At 37.9% G+C, this 18330-nt stretch overlaps 1 protein-coding gene across 2 annotated transcripts in view; it reads left to right on the top strand.

The window, feature by feature from the left end:
- Nkain3 (sodium/potassium transporting ATPase interacting 3) overlaps nucleotides 1–18330 on the top strand; it is a 593086-nt gene that overhangs the window by 271155 nt on the left and 303601 nt on the right. For both annotated transcript variants that reach the window (XM_060386050.1, XM_060386051.1), the window contains exon 2: nucleotides 17282–17419. In XM_060386050.1, coding sequence (XP_060242033.1) covers nucleotides 17282–17419 — 138 coding nt within the window. The remainder of the gene's footprint in view (nucleotides 1–17281; nucleotides 17420–18330) is intronic.

Raw genomic sequence — 18330 nt, 5'->3', positions numbered from 1 at the left:
AAATGATCTTCTTCTACTTAACATACTCTAATCTACAACCTTCTAAAACTACAATTTATTAATGAACAGTTATATTTCAATCACTACTGTAACAGGAGGTATCTTTTTTATTTGCCCCACTTTATATCATTAAGCAACATTATAACTTGACAGAGAACTAAGTAATTGTCCAAGTCAACTCCAAATATAGAGCTAATTTATGTTCATTTCCTGGTAAGCCTCAACAGAAAACAACAAACAAACAAAAAACAAATGGCTTTTCAGCATAGAATTCTCCCATACCTTCAAAGAAGAGCTAACACCCATACTCTTCAAACTATTCCACAAAATAGAAACAGAAGGAACGTTACCAAACAACTGGTTTTTTGGAAAAACAAAATTTTCTTGGAAATTGTGTCACAGGATGTAAAATAGAGTCACTATTTTGTTTGTTAAAAACATCTTGGAATAATGTATTTCTTTGAAAGTATCATACAATTATCCCCCGAATATCCATGTACTCTAAGAGCAGTGACTATCGGGCTTTGAAGTTTGCGTAAAGGAACTAACAAGGAACTAGTGGCTCTGTTTTTGAAACTCTCTTTCTAAAACTGAAAGAATGAGGAAGAAAATACACCTTACAAAGGACCACCCAAAAGAGCAGCTGTCTGCCTCTAACCACAGGGATGGAGGAAAATGTCAAAGACTGTTGAATACTCACAGGTATTTCAGATGGATTTGTAAGTTAAATTTATCCCACTTGTCTGCTTAGAAAAATAGTCTTGAGTCTTAGTATGTGCAGGCATCTGACAAACAATGAACTTTCAGAAGCAAAGTATAAATGAAATAACAAGAATAAGGAAATTGACCTCCAAGGTTATTTAACTTCACAATAAATGCAAAATGCCTGAAAGCTTATCATGCACTCTGATTAGCATGTTGTATTTGAGATCTTCAGCCCCTGCTACGCAACAGCAGCAATACACATTCTGATCTGCCCCTTTCTGTCTTCTCCTTCCTTACCTTGGGTAACCACTCACCATTTACTCTCTGTTTCTTGTGTTTTATGTTTATTTTTTAGCTCTAACTTCTAAGGGTGATTGAGCACAGTTTTTTGTTTTTGTTTGCTTAAATGTTTTTATCCAATTTGTTCATTTCACTTAGACTAATGTCCTCTAGGTCTGTTTTGTAAGATGAGTATGTTATTGCCACAATGTTAAAATTTCATAATGTATACGTATATTAAGGTATGATAAATGTGTATAGAAATTTCAAAAATAAAGGACCAAAGAATAAAATTCAAAGCCAACTATTCAGAATATACAAACAAAAAAGATGCCATATGTATAATGCAGGAAAAAAAAAAAAAACAGCTAAATGAAACCTACAGTGATATTAGGTATTGCAGACAAAATAGACATAAATTCCTATGATAAAGGAAATAACAGACAGAACTGCTATGAGAAGAAAGGAACTGACAAATACTCTTAAAAGAATAAGAATTAACATAAATTAAAATACAGTAATTAAAAAAAATAAGACACAATACATAGGTTTAGGATATTCAAGAAGGGAAGAGAGATAACCAATGGGATAATGTTTCTGAAGTTTCTGAGGTTACTAAGCAGAATAATGCATTAAAAATAAAATTTAGAATATTGGTTTATTACACTAAAATCTATAGTCCTAAAGAAGCTAAAAGAAGACCAAGGAGGACCCAAGGGAAGAGGCTTAATCCTCATTCAGAAGGGCAAACAGGACAGACATCAGAAGTAGGAGAAGAAAAGGAACAGGACAGGAACCTTCCACAGGGGACCTCTGAAAGACTCTACCCACCAGATAATTAAAGGAAATACTGAGACTCATAGCCAAATTTTGGGCACAGTGCCGGAAACCTTATGGAAGAAGAGGGAGACAGAAAGACATGGAAGGAACAAGAACTCCACAAGGAGAACAACAGAGCCAAAAAACCTGTGTTCAAAGGAGCCTGCAATAGACCTATACTCCAACCAAGCACCATGCTTGGAGAGGACCTAGACCCCCTGTTCAGTTTCCAAGTGGGTTCCCTAGTGAGGAGGGCGGGGTTGTCTCTGACATGAACTCAGTGGCTGGCTCTTTGTTCAGCTTCCCCTGGAGGTTGCCGCCTTACCAAGCCACAGAGGAAAATTATACATCCAGCTCTGATGAGATTTGATAGGCTAGGGTCAGAAGGAAGGGGAGGAAGTCCTCTCTATCAGTGGACTAGGGAATGGGCATAGGGGGAGTAGAGGGAGGTTGGGTGGGACTGGAAGGAGATGGAAGGGGCTATAGCCGGCATACAAAGTGAATAAATTGTGATAGATAGATAGATAGATAGATAGATAGATAGATAGATAGATAGACAGAATTAAAAATGTACGGCAATTTCCGTATCCATTCCTCAGTTGAGGACATCTGTTGTTTCCAGATTCTGGCTCTTACGAAAAAAGCTGCTACAAACATGGTTAAGAAAATGTCCTTGTTGTGTACTTGAGCATATTTTGGATATATGCCTATGAGTGGTATAGCTGGATCTTGAGGAAACACTATTCCTAATTGTCTGAGAAAGCACCAGATTTCTCAGTGTTTGTACAAGTTTACATTCCCACCATCAGTGGAGGAAGCCTACCCAGAAAGATGAACTAAGAGGCAAGAAAAAGGAGTTAGAAAGTAACAAATATGTATGTGAATTAAATGCAAAAAATAGAAATATTTATTTCTATTATCAAAATAGAAATATCAATACCAATAGAACAGTATGAGTGAAACTGACGATTTTGGAGAGTATGTGTATAAGATTACTCTATTGTTTAGGAAGAACAACAAAGATAACTTTACATTTTTTATTATTTCTACAGACTTGTTTTGGTATTTTGAATAGCTATCTGAAGAAAAGAAAACATATTCTTGAACAAAGGGAGAGAATATAGTGGAAAATATTATCAAATCAAAAGATAGAGAAAGAAACTTAGAAATATATACTTTCCAAATGTTGAGAGTTCATATTTTTCTGTTACTAATTTCTAATTCCATTTTCATCTTAAAGAATATAATCTGATTCCAATAATTTTAATGCAATTGTAATACACTGAGATTTATTTATGACCCCAAATATGGTATAGCTTGGAATTTGTATAATAGTCAGTTGCAAAAATTGAGGACTCTTAAGTTTCTGGGTCCAGTGTGCTGTAAGAATCTATTTGATCATGTTGTTTCATTACAACACTGATATTCCTTGCTATTCTCATAGATTTTTATGGATTATTCTATTGATTTTTCAGTAAAGAAGATATTAAAGTGTCTCACTCAAATTTATCATTTTTATTTCAGTTTTTCTAGTCTTGGTTGCATTCATGTGTTTTCTTTGTGTATTAAAACTTTTATCATTAACCATCTCTGACAATTATCTTTGGATGACAATGTACTTTGTCTGATCCTAATGTAGTCATAATGCTGATCAATGTTGCATAGTACAATTATTCTTATACTTTCATTTCAGTCTGTTTAAGTAATTTATTTGAAGTGAATTTTCTGTTAGCAGCATACAGGAATGTCATGCTTTTAAGCCACTCTGCCAATTTCAGTTAATTGGTCAATAGACCATTTTTACCTGGTGTTGCTTTTGGTTTAGTAAGGCTTAAGTAAAAGGTTTTGACATTATTGTTGGATTTTACCTTTTTTTTATTTTATTTTCTTGTGAATTATACCTTTTTATATTTCTATTTTGATTAATCTATAATGGATGGTAAATTAAACTAAGCTTTCAGGAAAGGCCACACTGTCTTTTCAATAATCTGGGTCCAGAAAACTCACTGAGATTGACTTTCATGATGCTTCCAATGCTTGCTAGTTGTGTCTCCTTCTTGTGTTAGGTAGACCTTCAAATACATAAAAGTGCCAACTTCTGAGCATTTCCTAGGATTGATGAGGTACCGTTTATAGTGCTAATGCTACCACAAAAAGAGGTGATGGACAAAGAGTAGCTTCCATATTTCTTCTACCTTTACCCAAAATGGAAGCAGATTTGTGAAAGTATTCTTATTTAAGAGTGAGAGTCAAACATATATCATAGTATCATGAATATGTATTACTGTGATATAAACATTTGTTTAGGTTGAACCATTGAAAAGCAATGAAGATTTGTCATTGTATATTAGTTTTTAAAAAGTCATCACTCTTATAAAAGACATTGCAAATATGGATCCTCACTCTAAGCAGAAGATTAAGTATGCCTGAGATGCAAATTCAGGTTGTGGACAGTGTCTACCCTCATGACCAACACAGCTCTGTCCGGGTCAAAATATTAATACTTTACTCTTCTGTACCAAGTAACTATTTAAACTCTTTATACCTACACATATAATTTAGAAACTGAAAGGTCATCAGTAGCTTTACCCAGCTATGAACTCTGAGAGCTACAGTAACAGCTAACCTGGAAGAATAAATCCTTTTGTACAACAGTGTCCTGTGAGCCACCGGTCACTTTCTGACCACATGTAAGGCTTACTCCACATGCTGGAACTCGTACCCAGTACTGTTGATTTGGCCAATCTACATGGCTATGTAGATTATATGCTATGGAGAGGGTGAGGCACTTTCATTTTGTTTAATGGACATAGTAAAAAGCTGCCCTCTAAACACTTACCTTTATATACACAGATATATGCAGCTCTTAGCCCTCATTTGGACACACTTCTTTTAACAGTAGATGACAGCTAATACTGAGACCCACAACCGGTCAGAGTGCAGAGAATAAAATATTGCGCTGCACTTAGCTTTAAATGGAAATTTGTACTGCACTTTTTCTTTTTAAGGCTTAGGAGTCCCATCAGGAGACAGGCCAGAAAGACTGTATGAGACAGAGGACTGAAAGAAAACAGTCTTTTCAGGACATGACAGGGCTGTTTTCACACAAGCACTCTTAAGAGTCTGTGGTTATAAGAACAAACCCAGCAGTAAATAAAATCACTTAATTTTTTTTAGTATGGTAAGGGTAGGGGCCCATGAAGTCCCAATAGCTATGAAACTCCTAGGAAGGAGAGTGAGTTTTCTTCCAAAATACAGCCCATGGCTTGTTGCCCATGCTCCTGTGGATGGTCCTACCCACCACAAATACTAGACTGATGTACTCAGTGTGGGTATTTTTTAAAGGGACATGAACTGGTAGTAGGTTAAAGGAAGTATTCGGGGGGAGGGGGAGAGTAGGTGGGTTTGGCTTTTAAAGATGTGCATATGTACTTCTCAATGATAAATTAAATTAGTGTTATTTACCCTTCACATCCTATCACTAGAAAAAAATATATAGAAGATAAAACATACAATAGCTTCTTGCTTGTTTACCTTATTTCTGAACCTATAATCTAGAAACCTGAGAGCTAAGAGTTTGATCAAGTTTGCTTTGTTGTTTGAGAAACAATTTAGTGGGCCCAAGATATCATCATCGTGAGAAGAGATGGATTCAGTGTGTCCCTTAAAGTTTAGAGAGCAAAGACACTTGGTTGAAATTGCTGAGGAACATACCACCAAGGCTGACCACCACTCTCAGTTAACAATAAATGTAAAGGGAAATGTAGACTACAAGGTTACATGCAACACCCTGAGTGCTGCATGACGCCTTCCCAAGTTCTACAGAGATATAATGTGTTTGGTGGTGGTGGTTTACTGCAGCTGCTAGAAGTTTTCCTTCCTTAATTATGTGAGCACAAGGAAGATGCTGAAAAAGGAACATGAAAGGAGGAATAAAAACAAAAAAGAAAAAAGAATCTACGGGTATTATTAGGCTATTTTAACATCAAGTGTTCATTGCTTTAATGTTTATCATGCATTATATTATTCTAAAATTAGAATCACTTGTCTATATCAGAAGTATTTTTACATGACCTAAGTTTGCATTTGTCTATATTTTATTTAAAGAGAAGATGTAATTTTGTTCAAAAACAGTGTAGAAAATAAAGAGAGTGCAGAAAATAAAGAGAATGTTTATAGAATTCTTGCAAGTGTTCTCACCTACAAATAAAAACAAGAAAAAGGCTTTCAAAGAAATTTTTGGCCCATAAGCCTCTCTTCCATCTGCTCATGCTGGGTTTCCATTTCTGAAACATCGATGTGGGATTCTTAAATGCCGTGGTAGACATGTCCGTGCCAGCTGTTTGTAGGAACGGATATGTCAGCCAGCCCAGGGGTTTAACCTCAGCACTCTCGAGTCCATCAGGGGTCCACTGGAGAGTGGAAATTCAATCTTCAGTCACTCTTCTATAACAAATTGCCACATTGGGCTTTTGCTGAAAGAGTTTCTTTACTTCTGAATTGAGCTACTCATGAACAATAGCTGTACTTCTTAAGGTCAACTTCTGTTTGGATGTTTGGGTTCAAGTTGGAGGATTTAGAATGTGGAAAATTTTGCAGCAGGGACACAATTATTGGAAGCTGAATCAAATGCTATAAATGGCCATCTTTAGAAACTAAATGACTTCCTTGGACAAACATCAAGAAATTAATCTTCTGTACTCAAATTTGGAAGAAATTCTTACCCAGGCTATTGATGACCTAGTAGAAGGCCTGGAGTGAGAGACTTCATAGCTTAGTTCTTAACAGCTTTGTCTTGCGCCTGGACACGACTTCACTGTTATTAGCAAATACGTTCCAAAACCATCCCCCAAGCTATTTAATTGAATATTGATAAAGCTAACTTAATTGAAGGAATTTTGTTCCCCACAATCACAGCTTGAAATCCTATGAGCTAACTTTATACAGAAGAGAGCATTTGGCAGTAAAAGAATCGCTGATTAGGAGTAACCCAGAAGTTGATAAGCTTTACGTTCCTTTTTGGGATATTTACTGCCCAACTCTTGCCTGTTAGTGAAATTACTCTAATTACATTTCCCTTCACTCACATTGCAAACCACTGGGCTCTTCTGTAGCTTGTTAGCAAACAGGGAGGAGAAGATTGACATGCAGAGCACCGAGCTCAAAGGGCAACTTCAAAGCTGCTTGCTCCTAGGCACCATCAAAGAGTGGAACCCACAGGTAGATCATCAACATTTGGCTTTAATTTGACTTTGATCAAAAAATAAGGGCAATTCAGTTGGAGTCTGGACTGACACTGTGTGGGATCCTCCATAAGCAATGCAAACACATTAGCTTCCCTCTGCCTTCTGTGATTTGGCAGAATCCGCCCTGCCAGCTTGCTTTAGTCAGAATGAAGACATAAGTTCATCTGACCTACTTTACCTTTCAATTCTCACAGGCAGTTCTCTTCAGATTGCAGGAATTAAATTTCCTTTCCTTCGGTGTTTCTACATTGTCTATACTCTAAATTACCTTAACCACAGCCATAGCTTAGATTCCATCTTCTCTCACTTGATGGTTGTAATGATGGTGACAGTGTTATCTTCCTCAGTTCAAGTCCTGTCCACCTGCCTTAACTCTCTGGTCCTATCAGAAGGAAGATCTGAACACCTCCAGACCTTGGCAGAGGGATTTTTAAAGGATAATGTTATTATGAAACTTCAGTGTCCAAGATTTGCATGCTTTAATATTTTCTCAACACCTGCGGTGAAAATTCTAGTCTTTCGCCAAGCATAACTACTCTCCAGTTTCCCCTAATGTGGAACTTTCTGTGGTAAAGTTTTAAGAGTGCTTTTTAAGTACTTTTTAAGAGTATTTTAAGAGTGCTTTTTAAGAGTATTTTACTAAATACAATTTTTGGCCCATTGTAGGTTAAGAAATCATTCTGTGAGCTAATTATATAACAAAATGCATCACAAGAAAACAGACCAGGCTATGGCTGACATAAAGTTTTAAATTGCTTCTTATTATTTTGTTTCAGTATGTGGGTTCAAGAAAAGAAAAAAACTGTCTCTCTCTGCTTCTCTCTCTTTCTCTGTTTTTGTTTCTCTGACTCTGCCTCTCTCTCTCCCTCTCTTTCTCATTAGAGATAGGGTTTCTCTGGGTAGCCCAGGCTCTTCTGAAACGTGCTCTGTAGACCAGGCTGGCCTCAAACTCAAAGATTTGCCTCTCTCTGTATCTGCAATACTGAGATTAAAGGCATATGCCACCAAGACAGCCTCTTTTTGTAAAATAAGTAATTCATATTTGGTGAATGAAGTAGTTAGACAAAGATGACTACTGATGTTTTTTAAACAATCAAGTTCTCCTATTTAAAAATAATTTAGAAGTTAGAGTTACTATCTTATGTTTCTATACATACAAGTGATTTATGTAGAAGGTTATAAAACCATTTCATATACTCACAAAGATCTTAAAATATTTATTGTCTGAATGAAGTTATAAATTTCTCATTATCAAGAGTTCTATATTAAATGCACAGGACTTTTTCATAAATAATATATTGTGCTTATATGTTTATATTAATACATTTGAACTCTCTTGCTTTTGTGGGAATATACTTCATTTATGACTGTATCGGCAATTTTAGACAATTTCCAGTCTTTTCATTATAAGAAACATTTTATGAGCATCCTTATCTAAAATAACACATGTCTACATGTGTGCACTCGTGTCTGTATGTGAGTTTTTGCTTATCGTGTGTATAGGTCTGTGTATAGAATAATTTAATAGGTGGGCTACATTATTTTCCTGATCTTACAGATGTGCAGCCATAACCCAGAGTTTAAGATCACACCTTAGAGGACTAGAGAAAAGAGTCAGCCATTACAAGCACTGACTGCTCTTCCCGAGGTCCACAGTCTTCTTCTCACCTTATTTATTTATGGCAGCTCACAATTGTCTGTAACTGCGCTTACACGGAAGCCAGTATCTTCTTCTATTCTCAGTGCGTACAAAGGATGCCTGCAGTGTACATGTGTGCAGGCAAAGCACTCCATACCACAAGATAATAAAATGAAATAAAAATGTGCAAAACAGCACAGGTTAGCAAACATGGGAAATCTAGATTGTCAAACAATGTTGCTAGAAAGCGACTCTCAAGTATCATATCCACAATGTTGCTTTTACAACTTGTACTATCAAGATACATTCCAGAAACTAAAGTGCTTTAGTGTCTCTAAAAGAGAACATTTTAAAGAAAGAACTTCAAAGGCCCATTGGCTACTTTTTCTGGATCTTGGAATTGGCTTGTTTTGCTTCTATTTGCAATTTTTCTGCCCTACCTTTTCTGGGCTGAAAAACTTTGGACCAAACCTTGAAAACCCTACACAATAGAAGGTTCGTTGCAAGAGTGTTTAGGAAATTCTTGTGTGCCAGGCAATGGGTCCAACCATTTCCTCTTTTCTCCTTTCCTGTCCTAAGCACTCCTCTAGTGCATGCAATATTATATTATAATTACTTGATCTATGTCTTTTCTTCCCACTGGAGTGAGAGTTAGCTCCTCAAGGCAAACAGCTCTGCCATTCACTTTGGCAGCTCCAAAGCAAGTGTTCAGTGGTACTGACTGAATAAGTAAATGGAAAAGAAAAATAAACTAATAGTAGTAAGTTCATAAAATGGAATCTGGAAAGAGATTTCTAATTATAATGGTTGTATTCAAAGTAAATTTTAAATACTTTATGCTTACCTATCAATCTTTCCATATTGTACTCATCATTATATAATTATGTTATATTTATTATATGTAAATTTCCACATCCTACAATCAGTTGCTATCAGGTAATTTCTACAATGCCTCCTATTCTAGTTTGCTGCCTGTTGCTGTGATCCAAATAAAAGCAACTTAGAGAAAAAGGGGTTTATGTCCCCATATACTTCACAGTCCTACCCACATGGAAACAATGGCAGAAACTCAAGACAGGAACCTGAAGACAGATACTGAAACAAAAGCAGTGAAAGAATGCTTCTTATTGGTGTGACCACCAATGTCTTGATCAGCTTTTCTTATACAACAGAACAAAGTGTCCAAGGGTCGCAGTGTATACAGTGGCCTGACCTTCTCACGTCAATCATTAAACAAGAGAATGTCCCCCAGAAATGCTCACAGGCCAGCATAGTAAAGGTGGCAATTCCTCAACTGAATTACCCTTGGTGCATAAGTGGTGCGTATCCCTGTTGGTCGTTGGATGTCACTAGACACAGCCCTAATTTTTTTTATTACTGACAGGAAGTGCTTTTCTTCAGACAAAAACTAATGTCTTAACTGATAATATTTTTATTTCAAATAATTTAGCGTGCATGATAAGATGTGTCATGCTCAGTTGGCTCTCTGTGTTCATGTTTTCTGTACCTATGGCTCAACCAACTTCAAATGAAAAATATTAGGAAAAGAAATTGTTATTACCTAACTAAGTATTATAACAAGTATGTGGGAAGTATTTGGGTGTTTTAACTAATTTAGAGACAATTTAACATCAGCTGTAGGATGTGTACAGATTAGATTCAAATACTGTGCAATTCTCTATATGCTGATTAAGAAGCCAGAGTTTATTAGCCACAAGGGTTCTAGGGCAAGCGGCCTAGATACCACAGGATGATAATACATACACTAGCATGTGGAGTGAGAATGAGCTGGTCTTTTACTTCTGATTATTGATAGTTTTCTAAATAGTTTATAGAGTAAGACTATATTTAGTCACATTAATATCCCTAATACTTCCATCATAAATTTTTAATTGTAATGATACTTTAATTTTGTTTTCAGACAATGTCTCACTAAACAGCCATAGCTAGCCTATAACTTGCTATGTAGACAGGCTGATCTCTGACTCGCTGCGATATGCCTGCCTCTGCCTCCAGAGTTCTGGAACTAACTTTAGCTCTTCTGAAAATAAATCTTCCATTTGGTGAGGGGTGATCTGGAAAAAGACCTGATTAAAGACACTGGTTCCAGCAGTAATGTACCATATACCCTTACCTCAGGTGGTTTTCTAGAACTGAGAGAAAGTGGCACAACGCTCTAGAATGATCATGGACATATCTTCCCTCTAAGACAGTGTACCTCCCCCCAAGAAACCCCTCAAACAAGACAGCAGGAAATGAAACCTGTGTGATAGAATATCCACCCCTAAATATTGCCTATGTTCAAATGAATAACATTATTCATTCACTGCCTAATATAAAAAAGGCAAATTAATGTAGAAGGTAGAAACAAGTATTTAGTTGGCCTTTCAGTGGAGAGCCAAATTGCTTATAAGTGTCTTTATATGTAGAAGAGAGATATGGCTGAAAAGCAAGGAGAAGTGTCACTACACAAAGACTACAAACTGCTGCTGCTTCTGAAAGTAGGAGAACATTCTGGGAGATGAGAAAATCAAGGAAAATAAATGCACTGTACAATCACCCGAGAGAATGCAGACCCGCCAATACTTTGATTTAGCTCACTGAGGCAAATTCTAGCCTCCCATGAGCTACTTTTGATGAAGAAACTGATGGTTGGTTAATTAGCAGAGATGATGTTTCTGAAAGACAGTTTCCCTCCTCTGAAAGATAAAAAGTGGAATAAAAGCCCTTCTGGGAATGAACAAAAGAGAGAAAGTGTATTAAACTGTGAAATATCACCATACTTGCTGTGTTGATTCTATAGGCATCTTATTTCAGAATTTAAACTTGTTAAACAATTAGTTACACGATTTCAGAGTGGTACAGATAGGGGCAGGGGATGTAACTTAGTTGAGTGTTCATATTTCTATAGATCTTATAGGGTAAATTTATTTGCCCTACTCTTTCTTAGCACCATAGAATAACAAATATTGATAAACTGAATGTTGAACCAGTTTATGTCATGTGCATAATATTGCTATTCCCAGTCTTTAAATCATTTCACTAATCTACTGGCTTACTAACATATTGTGAAATGGCTGTCTCTCTGCTAGTTCATTTCATGCCTTGAATCAGAGCACAACACATACAAAGAAATTTTCTAAGTGAATTTCTAATTTACAGATTCCATGCCACACACCCTCAGGCTCTCTGCCATCAGCCTTCATAAATCTGTCCATCTACAGCATAAAATTTATTTATGTTTTAACAGGAAAATTTCCTTGAGATGATAGCTGGAGTTTTTAATTTCTTTTTTAAAATTAAGCAAAAGAATTCGGTGTCAGGACTTGGTGGTACATGCCTTTAATCCCAGTGCTTAAGAGGCAGAAGTAGGAGTATGTCTGTGAGTTCAAGGCCAGTATGGTCTATGTCTTGAGATTCAAGCCATCTAAGGAAACACAGAGTCTGTCTCAAAAAGAAAACAACAAAGCAAAGCAAACAATAAAGTCAGTCACCAAATGTGCTTTTGGTGAGATACTGTATTGTCTGCTTGAAACAGAAACTTTCATTGTGAATATGTAAAGACTGGAGAAACCCATTCCATTTCCTAAGATACAGGGACTCAAAATCCAAGAAACCCTTTCAAGTGTGCTGGAGAGACATACCCGACCCAGTTCAATACAATTCAGAAGATTACATATCTTTCACATTCTCTTCTGAGAATCGAACTTCCTCCCCACTTTCTATTACATGCAAACACTGATAGCCATCCAACTACGGAATATGGCTGTAAAAAAAAATCTACCAACAAGAACTGGAAATATAGCTAAATGAGTAAATGTATGTTTTGGCTATGCTGGATAACCAGGTTTGCTCACAGAACCCACATGCTGAAAAAATAATAATAAAAGTTAAAACTCTACACTGGTTAATAGTGATCAGTGTAAATGTTATTCATACTTTCACAGATGTGAAAACATCTCCAAATTCTAGCTTATCACATATGATGACAATCTAAATAGTATGTGCACAGAAACTGTAATGTTTCTTGATGTATGTCAAGTCTATGGCACTCCTAGCTTCATTAATATTTTCTTTGCTTGATAATTGTTTATCCGCTAAACAACCAAAAGAGTTCCATGTTTCACATGGATAAAGCATGCCTTCCCAGGCCTCACGAACTCTCTTCTCTGCTGTGACTTTTCAGCATAGACCTCTCTGGTGTCCTCAGAATGCTTGCTTCTCCCACGCCCTTTGTTTCTCCTCTCCTCTTGACTGAGTTGATTTTGCTTATTGTACTTTACAAAGATGGTGACTGAGAACCACTGCTCTCAACGTGCTGTTTTGAAATGAGCACGTAAGTCTTCAACAAGAGATTCTCAGAACATGAAAAGAAACTGTGATTTGTTGCATTGTGCAATTTCCCTGTAAACACCCAGCTCCCAATCTGAAATCAGAAGTGGAATAACTTTAGACTGGGCAAGAGATTAACATGGTTCATATTCCCAGCAAGTGGCTGGGTCTCCATTATACCACAGTGACACTTCCAAAGCATATTCGTACTTTTGCCCAGTTAATAAAGTGACTTGTGTATTATTTAATTTCACTTGGTGGCTGTGAATCATTACTGTTATATCTTAGATACCTCTAGAGATTATGACATTCAAAGAGAAAAACAGGGTTTATTTCATTAATTTATTCACTCTTCATCTGATCACAGCACCTCCCCTCCTCCCTCCTTTCAGTTCTGTGCTCACAGGCCTTCCCTGCTTCTCCCTCCTCTTCATAGAAGGGAGGTCCCACATGGGTACCTGTATGCCCTTGCATATTAAGTCTCAATAGGACTAAGCACATAATCTCCACTGAGGCCAGACAAAGCAGCTCAGCTAGGGAAAAGGAATCCAGAGGCAGGCAACAGAGTCAGAGACAGCCCAGCTCCAATTGTTAGGGGACCCACATGAAGACCAAACTGCACATCTGCTACTATGTGGGAGGCCTAGGTCCAGCCCATACTTGCTCTCTGGTTGCTTGTTCAGTCTCTGTCAGCCCCAATGGCCCAGGTTACTTTACTCTTCTTATGGTGTCTTTAATGGCTCCTGCTCCCTCAATCCTTACCCCCACTCTTCCCAAGCTCTGCCTAATGAGGGTCTCTTTATCTGTTTCCATCAACTGCTGGATGAAACCCCTCAGAAGAAAGTTATGCTAGGCTCCTGTCTGCAAGCACAGCTAATAGTGTCGGGTTGGTTCTCTTCCATATGTTGGATCTCAAGTTGGACCCGTCATTGGCTGGCTATTTCCTCAGTCTCTGCTGCATCTTTATCCCTGCACATCTTTTAAGCAGGACAAATTTGGGGTCAAAGGTATTGAGGGTCTGTTGTTGTCCCACTCCCTCTACTGGAAGTCCTGCCTGGCTGTCAGAGGTGGCTACTTCAGGCTCCGTATCCCTGGCTGCTAAGTGTCTCAGCGAGGATCATCCCCACAGATTCCCTGAAGCCTCTCCCGTCCCAGGTCTCTGGCTCGGGTTATTTTATTTTATTTTTTTTAGCTTACTTTCTATTGTTGCTGCAGTTGTTGATTTTAAACACAGATAAATCTCAACTTCACAATAAGCATAGTTGTCACAGAAGTCCTGTGCCTTGTTCTTGATACAATCCTGCCCCTACTTTTTGTTTGTCCATTGCATATTTTAAGATAGAACCATACTATAAAGCACAGGTTTACATCAAATTTTCAAACCTCCAGCTTCAACTTTGTAAATGATAGAAATACAGGTGTATGCTACCGTACCAACTTCTGACTATTTTTGATGGCTTTTTTTTTCTGTCCTTTCATTTCAACCCATCTCAATCCCATTGTTTAAGTTCTTAGAAAATAAATGCTAATAGAGATAGAGCATCTTGAATACAGACAGCCAATTTCTAATAATTACTATTAATTGAGCTGCCTTCATTATGTTTTTTTTTCTCATGTTATAAAAGGGGGGTAGTAACCATGCATTATCTGACAGCAGAAAAACAAGTTTTTCTGAGTTTTAAAAGTTCACTCTAAAGGTTTCTGTGATACGTGAGAGTTTTAAAATAGGGTTTCCATTTCACAATTGCCTGTGGCTGCTCTTCAGGGTTGCTTTATTCCGAGCCTATCCGTTCTATTTGAACATAAAAACACTGCATATTTATAGCTGTGATGGGCCAATAAATAAAATGATACTTCCTTCAGGGGAAGGTTCCTGGGGACTAATTAGAGTCAGAAGCAGAGATAAAGAGGATATTGAAAATATGTTTCAGCATCTTCCGTTGTTCTGTTATTCTGTTCTTGGGCACATTTGTATATGCAAGGGGTGGTGACAACGCACTTCACGGCTAAGATGCACCTGCGATGTCCTTGTGGCTGTGCTGTGACGGTCTTTGAGTATCCACTCTCCTCTCTTTTCCTGCACAGCTTCAATTCCACGTACTGGATAGAGGACATTTCTTTATGTACAAAGAAATTAGACCTATTCAGGCGTACACCTGCTGCATAAGAGGAAAACTACCTAGGGTGCCATTTGCATTTTAAAGATTCAGTTTCTACTGCTATCAATATAGCTAATTGCTGGGTCATTTTATTAGAATTATTATTTTATTAAAGGAAATCTAGAAAAAGACCTCCATTGTGTAATATTAGTGTCCAAACATGGCAGGTGGGACTATAAAATTTCCAGATTTAGAATACAAGAAGTATCATTTATATATGATAATGACCTTGCCAGGGTTCACTAGACCCTCTGAAATTCATTGTTCATTCATAAATGGTTTAAGTATGTAGTTTGATTCATTGAAGGATTGCTTTAAAGTTTAATTACATATAATACAAATATAATTTTCTGTGGTATTTCTAAAATAGTCACGGTATCATAATTTTTATTAAGGAATTCAAGAAAGATTTTAGCTAATGTGATTTCAGTGAAGTCACAAGATTCAAGAGACCATTTCATTCCAGTGTTTTATATTAGGATCATAGGCCTAGAGTAACTGCATAACTAGGATCACTGAGAAAGTTTTGAGTTGGTATCATTACTGAGAGGTGAGTGAAGATTTTAAACAAAGCAAGTGGATTGGACACAATGCATTAGTTTTCTGCCAGTGTGATAAAATTCCTAAGAAAATTAGCTAAAGGAAGAGAGTGTTAGTTTGCTCATAGTTTTGAAGGCTGCAGTCCACGACCAAGTGGTTCTTTGTCTCCCATGGGCTGAGCATAAGCAAAGTAAAGCTGCTCAAGTCAAGGCAGCTGATAACCAGAGACATGGGGTAGTTAAGGACAAAAATGAATATTTTGAAGTCATAACTCCTAGTGACCTACTTGTTCTGACTAGAACTCCCCTTTACAGTGTCCAAGTAATCCATTAAGTCATGAAATTAGTCCACTCTTCAGCTGAGGGACCATTACTTACCACTGGCCTGACCTTTGACACAGTTGCGTGGCCACCAGGCTTTCAACACATGAGCTTTTGAAGTATTCTTCCTATCCAAATCATTATTGTTCACATTTAATTCATACAGGAAGGTAAAGGTTTTGTTTTCTTCTAACTTTATACCAGCTGTTTTAGTGCAAACCTGAAGTTACTGTTATTCTAAGAATATTGTGCTAGCTAATAATTTGTTCAACAATAATGACTAATTTAAGGCATATTCTATGTTGAATTGTTTGTGTAAAAATTATTTAAGAAAAATGTATATCTAGGTCACGAAATGAGATATGTTTAAAAACCCATACTTGATATCAGAACATGCAAAGTTATTTTACAAGATTTTCTGAGTAAAGCTGCATTAAGAAGTCACTAAATTGGTCCTAGCAATGAAGACTGATGGTGTGGCCCCGTGTTAGAGTACTTGTCTAATATACAGGACCATTTCGGCTTGATCACTAGCACCACATTAAATAAATAAATAAATAATAGGGAGAGAGGAGAGGGAAGAGAGGGTGAGAGAGAGAAAGAGAGAGAGTGGTGGTAGGAAAGAAGGAAGGAGGGAAGGAAGGAAGGAAGGAAGGAAGCAAGGAAGGAAGGAAGGAAGGAGGGAAGGAAGGAGGGAAGGAAGGAAGGAAGGAAGGAAGGAGGGAGGGAGGGAGGGAGGGAGGGAGGGAGGGAGGGAGGGAGGGAGGGAAGGAAGGAAGGAAGGAAGGAGGGAGGGAGGGAGGGAGGGAGGGAGGGAAGGAAGGAAGGAAGCAAGGAAGGAAGGAGGGAGGGAGGGAAGGAGGGAGGGAGGGAGGGAGGGAGGGAGGGAGGGAGGGAGGGAGGGAGGGAAAGAAGGAAGGAAGGAAGGAAGGAAGGAAGGAAGGAAGGAAGGAAGGAAGGAAGGAAGGAAGGCAGGCAGGCAGAAGGGAGGGAGGGAGGGAGGGAGGGAGGGAGGGAAGGAAGGAAGGAAGGAAGGAAGGAAGGAAGGAAGGAAGGAAGGAAGGAAGGAAGGAAGGAAGGAAGGAAGGAAGGAAGGAAGGAAGGGAGGGAAGGAAGGAAGAGCAAAGTTTACAACCATGATTGGACCTGAATGTGCATATTTCTACAACTGGGAGCTAATGATGGAGATGAATTAATGGAACTTGGATTAGCCACTAATGAATGCTCTTTGCTTTGGTGCAGCTTTCAGCCTTGGAGAGGCAGATCTTCGACTTCCTCGGCTTCCAGTGGGCACCCATTCTTGGAAATTTCCTTCATATAATAGTTGTCATATTGGGTTTGTTTGGAACCATTCAGTATAGACCTCGTTATATCATGGTGGTAAGTATTATTGTCATGTCTCTTGAAATAAACGCTGAGAAATTTCTATTAGAATATGAACAAAACAATTTGAAAGGCTTCTTTATTGCATGGTATTGCTGTTCTAATCCTGAAATTCTCAACTGTGCAATAAATGTCAATATGGAATAGGCAATGCAAAGAATGTTTCACCCAGACCAAAGACATGCCCATAAGTCTGAGACCACAGTATCATTCATGGTGTAATGAATTTCTAAATTAACAAGAGAATCTAAGATAGGGTTCAGATAGAGTAGAAGGCCTCAGTGATACGCTTGACACTGTAATAAGATGCAATACATAGGCAACAGTGTTTTCAGGTACCGACAGCCATTGGTGAAGCCAAACTAACCTTAGAAAGCAAACCTATCTAGCACAATGATTTGATCACCAAACCCAGGAATGCAGCATTTTAATTAGCATAGGGGGTTTTCATTAACTTGGGGGACAGAGAGTTTTATTTAGCTCACAAGTCCATGTTACTATCCATCACTGCTGGAAAGCCGAGGTGGAGAACCTGAAGTAGTAGCATCCTTCACCTAGGAGATGAAACACTGGATGAAGACATGCATGCCTGTGCTCAGCCTATATTCTCCTCTTTATACAGTCTAGGACTCGAGCCTGGGGACTGGGGCTACCTGATTTTAGGCTGAGTATTTTCACATCAATTTCCTTAGTCAAGACAGTCCCTAACAGGCATGCCACAGGCCAGCTAATCTAAGGAATCTTTCACTGAAATTCTCTTCCCAGTTGATTCTACATTATGCAGGTTGACAATAAAAACACACTATCATGGGTTGTTTGTAGCCATGGGGAATCTGGATTCCCTGATAGGCAATAGGAGTCTATGATTGCTTGAGAAACAAGGCGGGACTAGTGCCGAGGTCATCACT

The sequence above is a fragment of the Meriones unguiculatus genome, chromosome 6 (genome assembly GCF_030254825.1).
Source record: "Meriones unguiculatus strain TT.TT164.6M chromosome 6, Bangor_MerUng_6.1, whole genome shotgun sequence".
Taxonomy (NCBI): Eukaryota; Metazoa; Chordata; class Mammalia; order Rodentia; family Muridae; genus Meriones; species Meriones unguiculatus.
The sequence above is the reverse complement of the archived record's forward strand: the minus strand, read 5'-3'. Positions and strand labels throughout refer to the sequence as shown.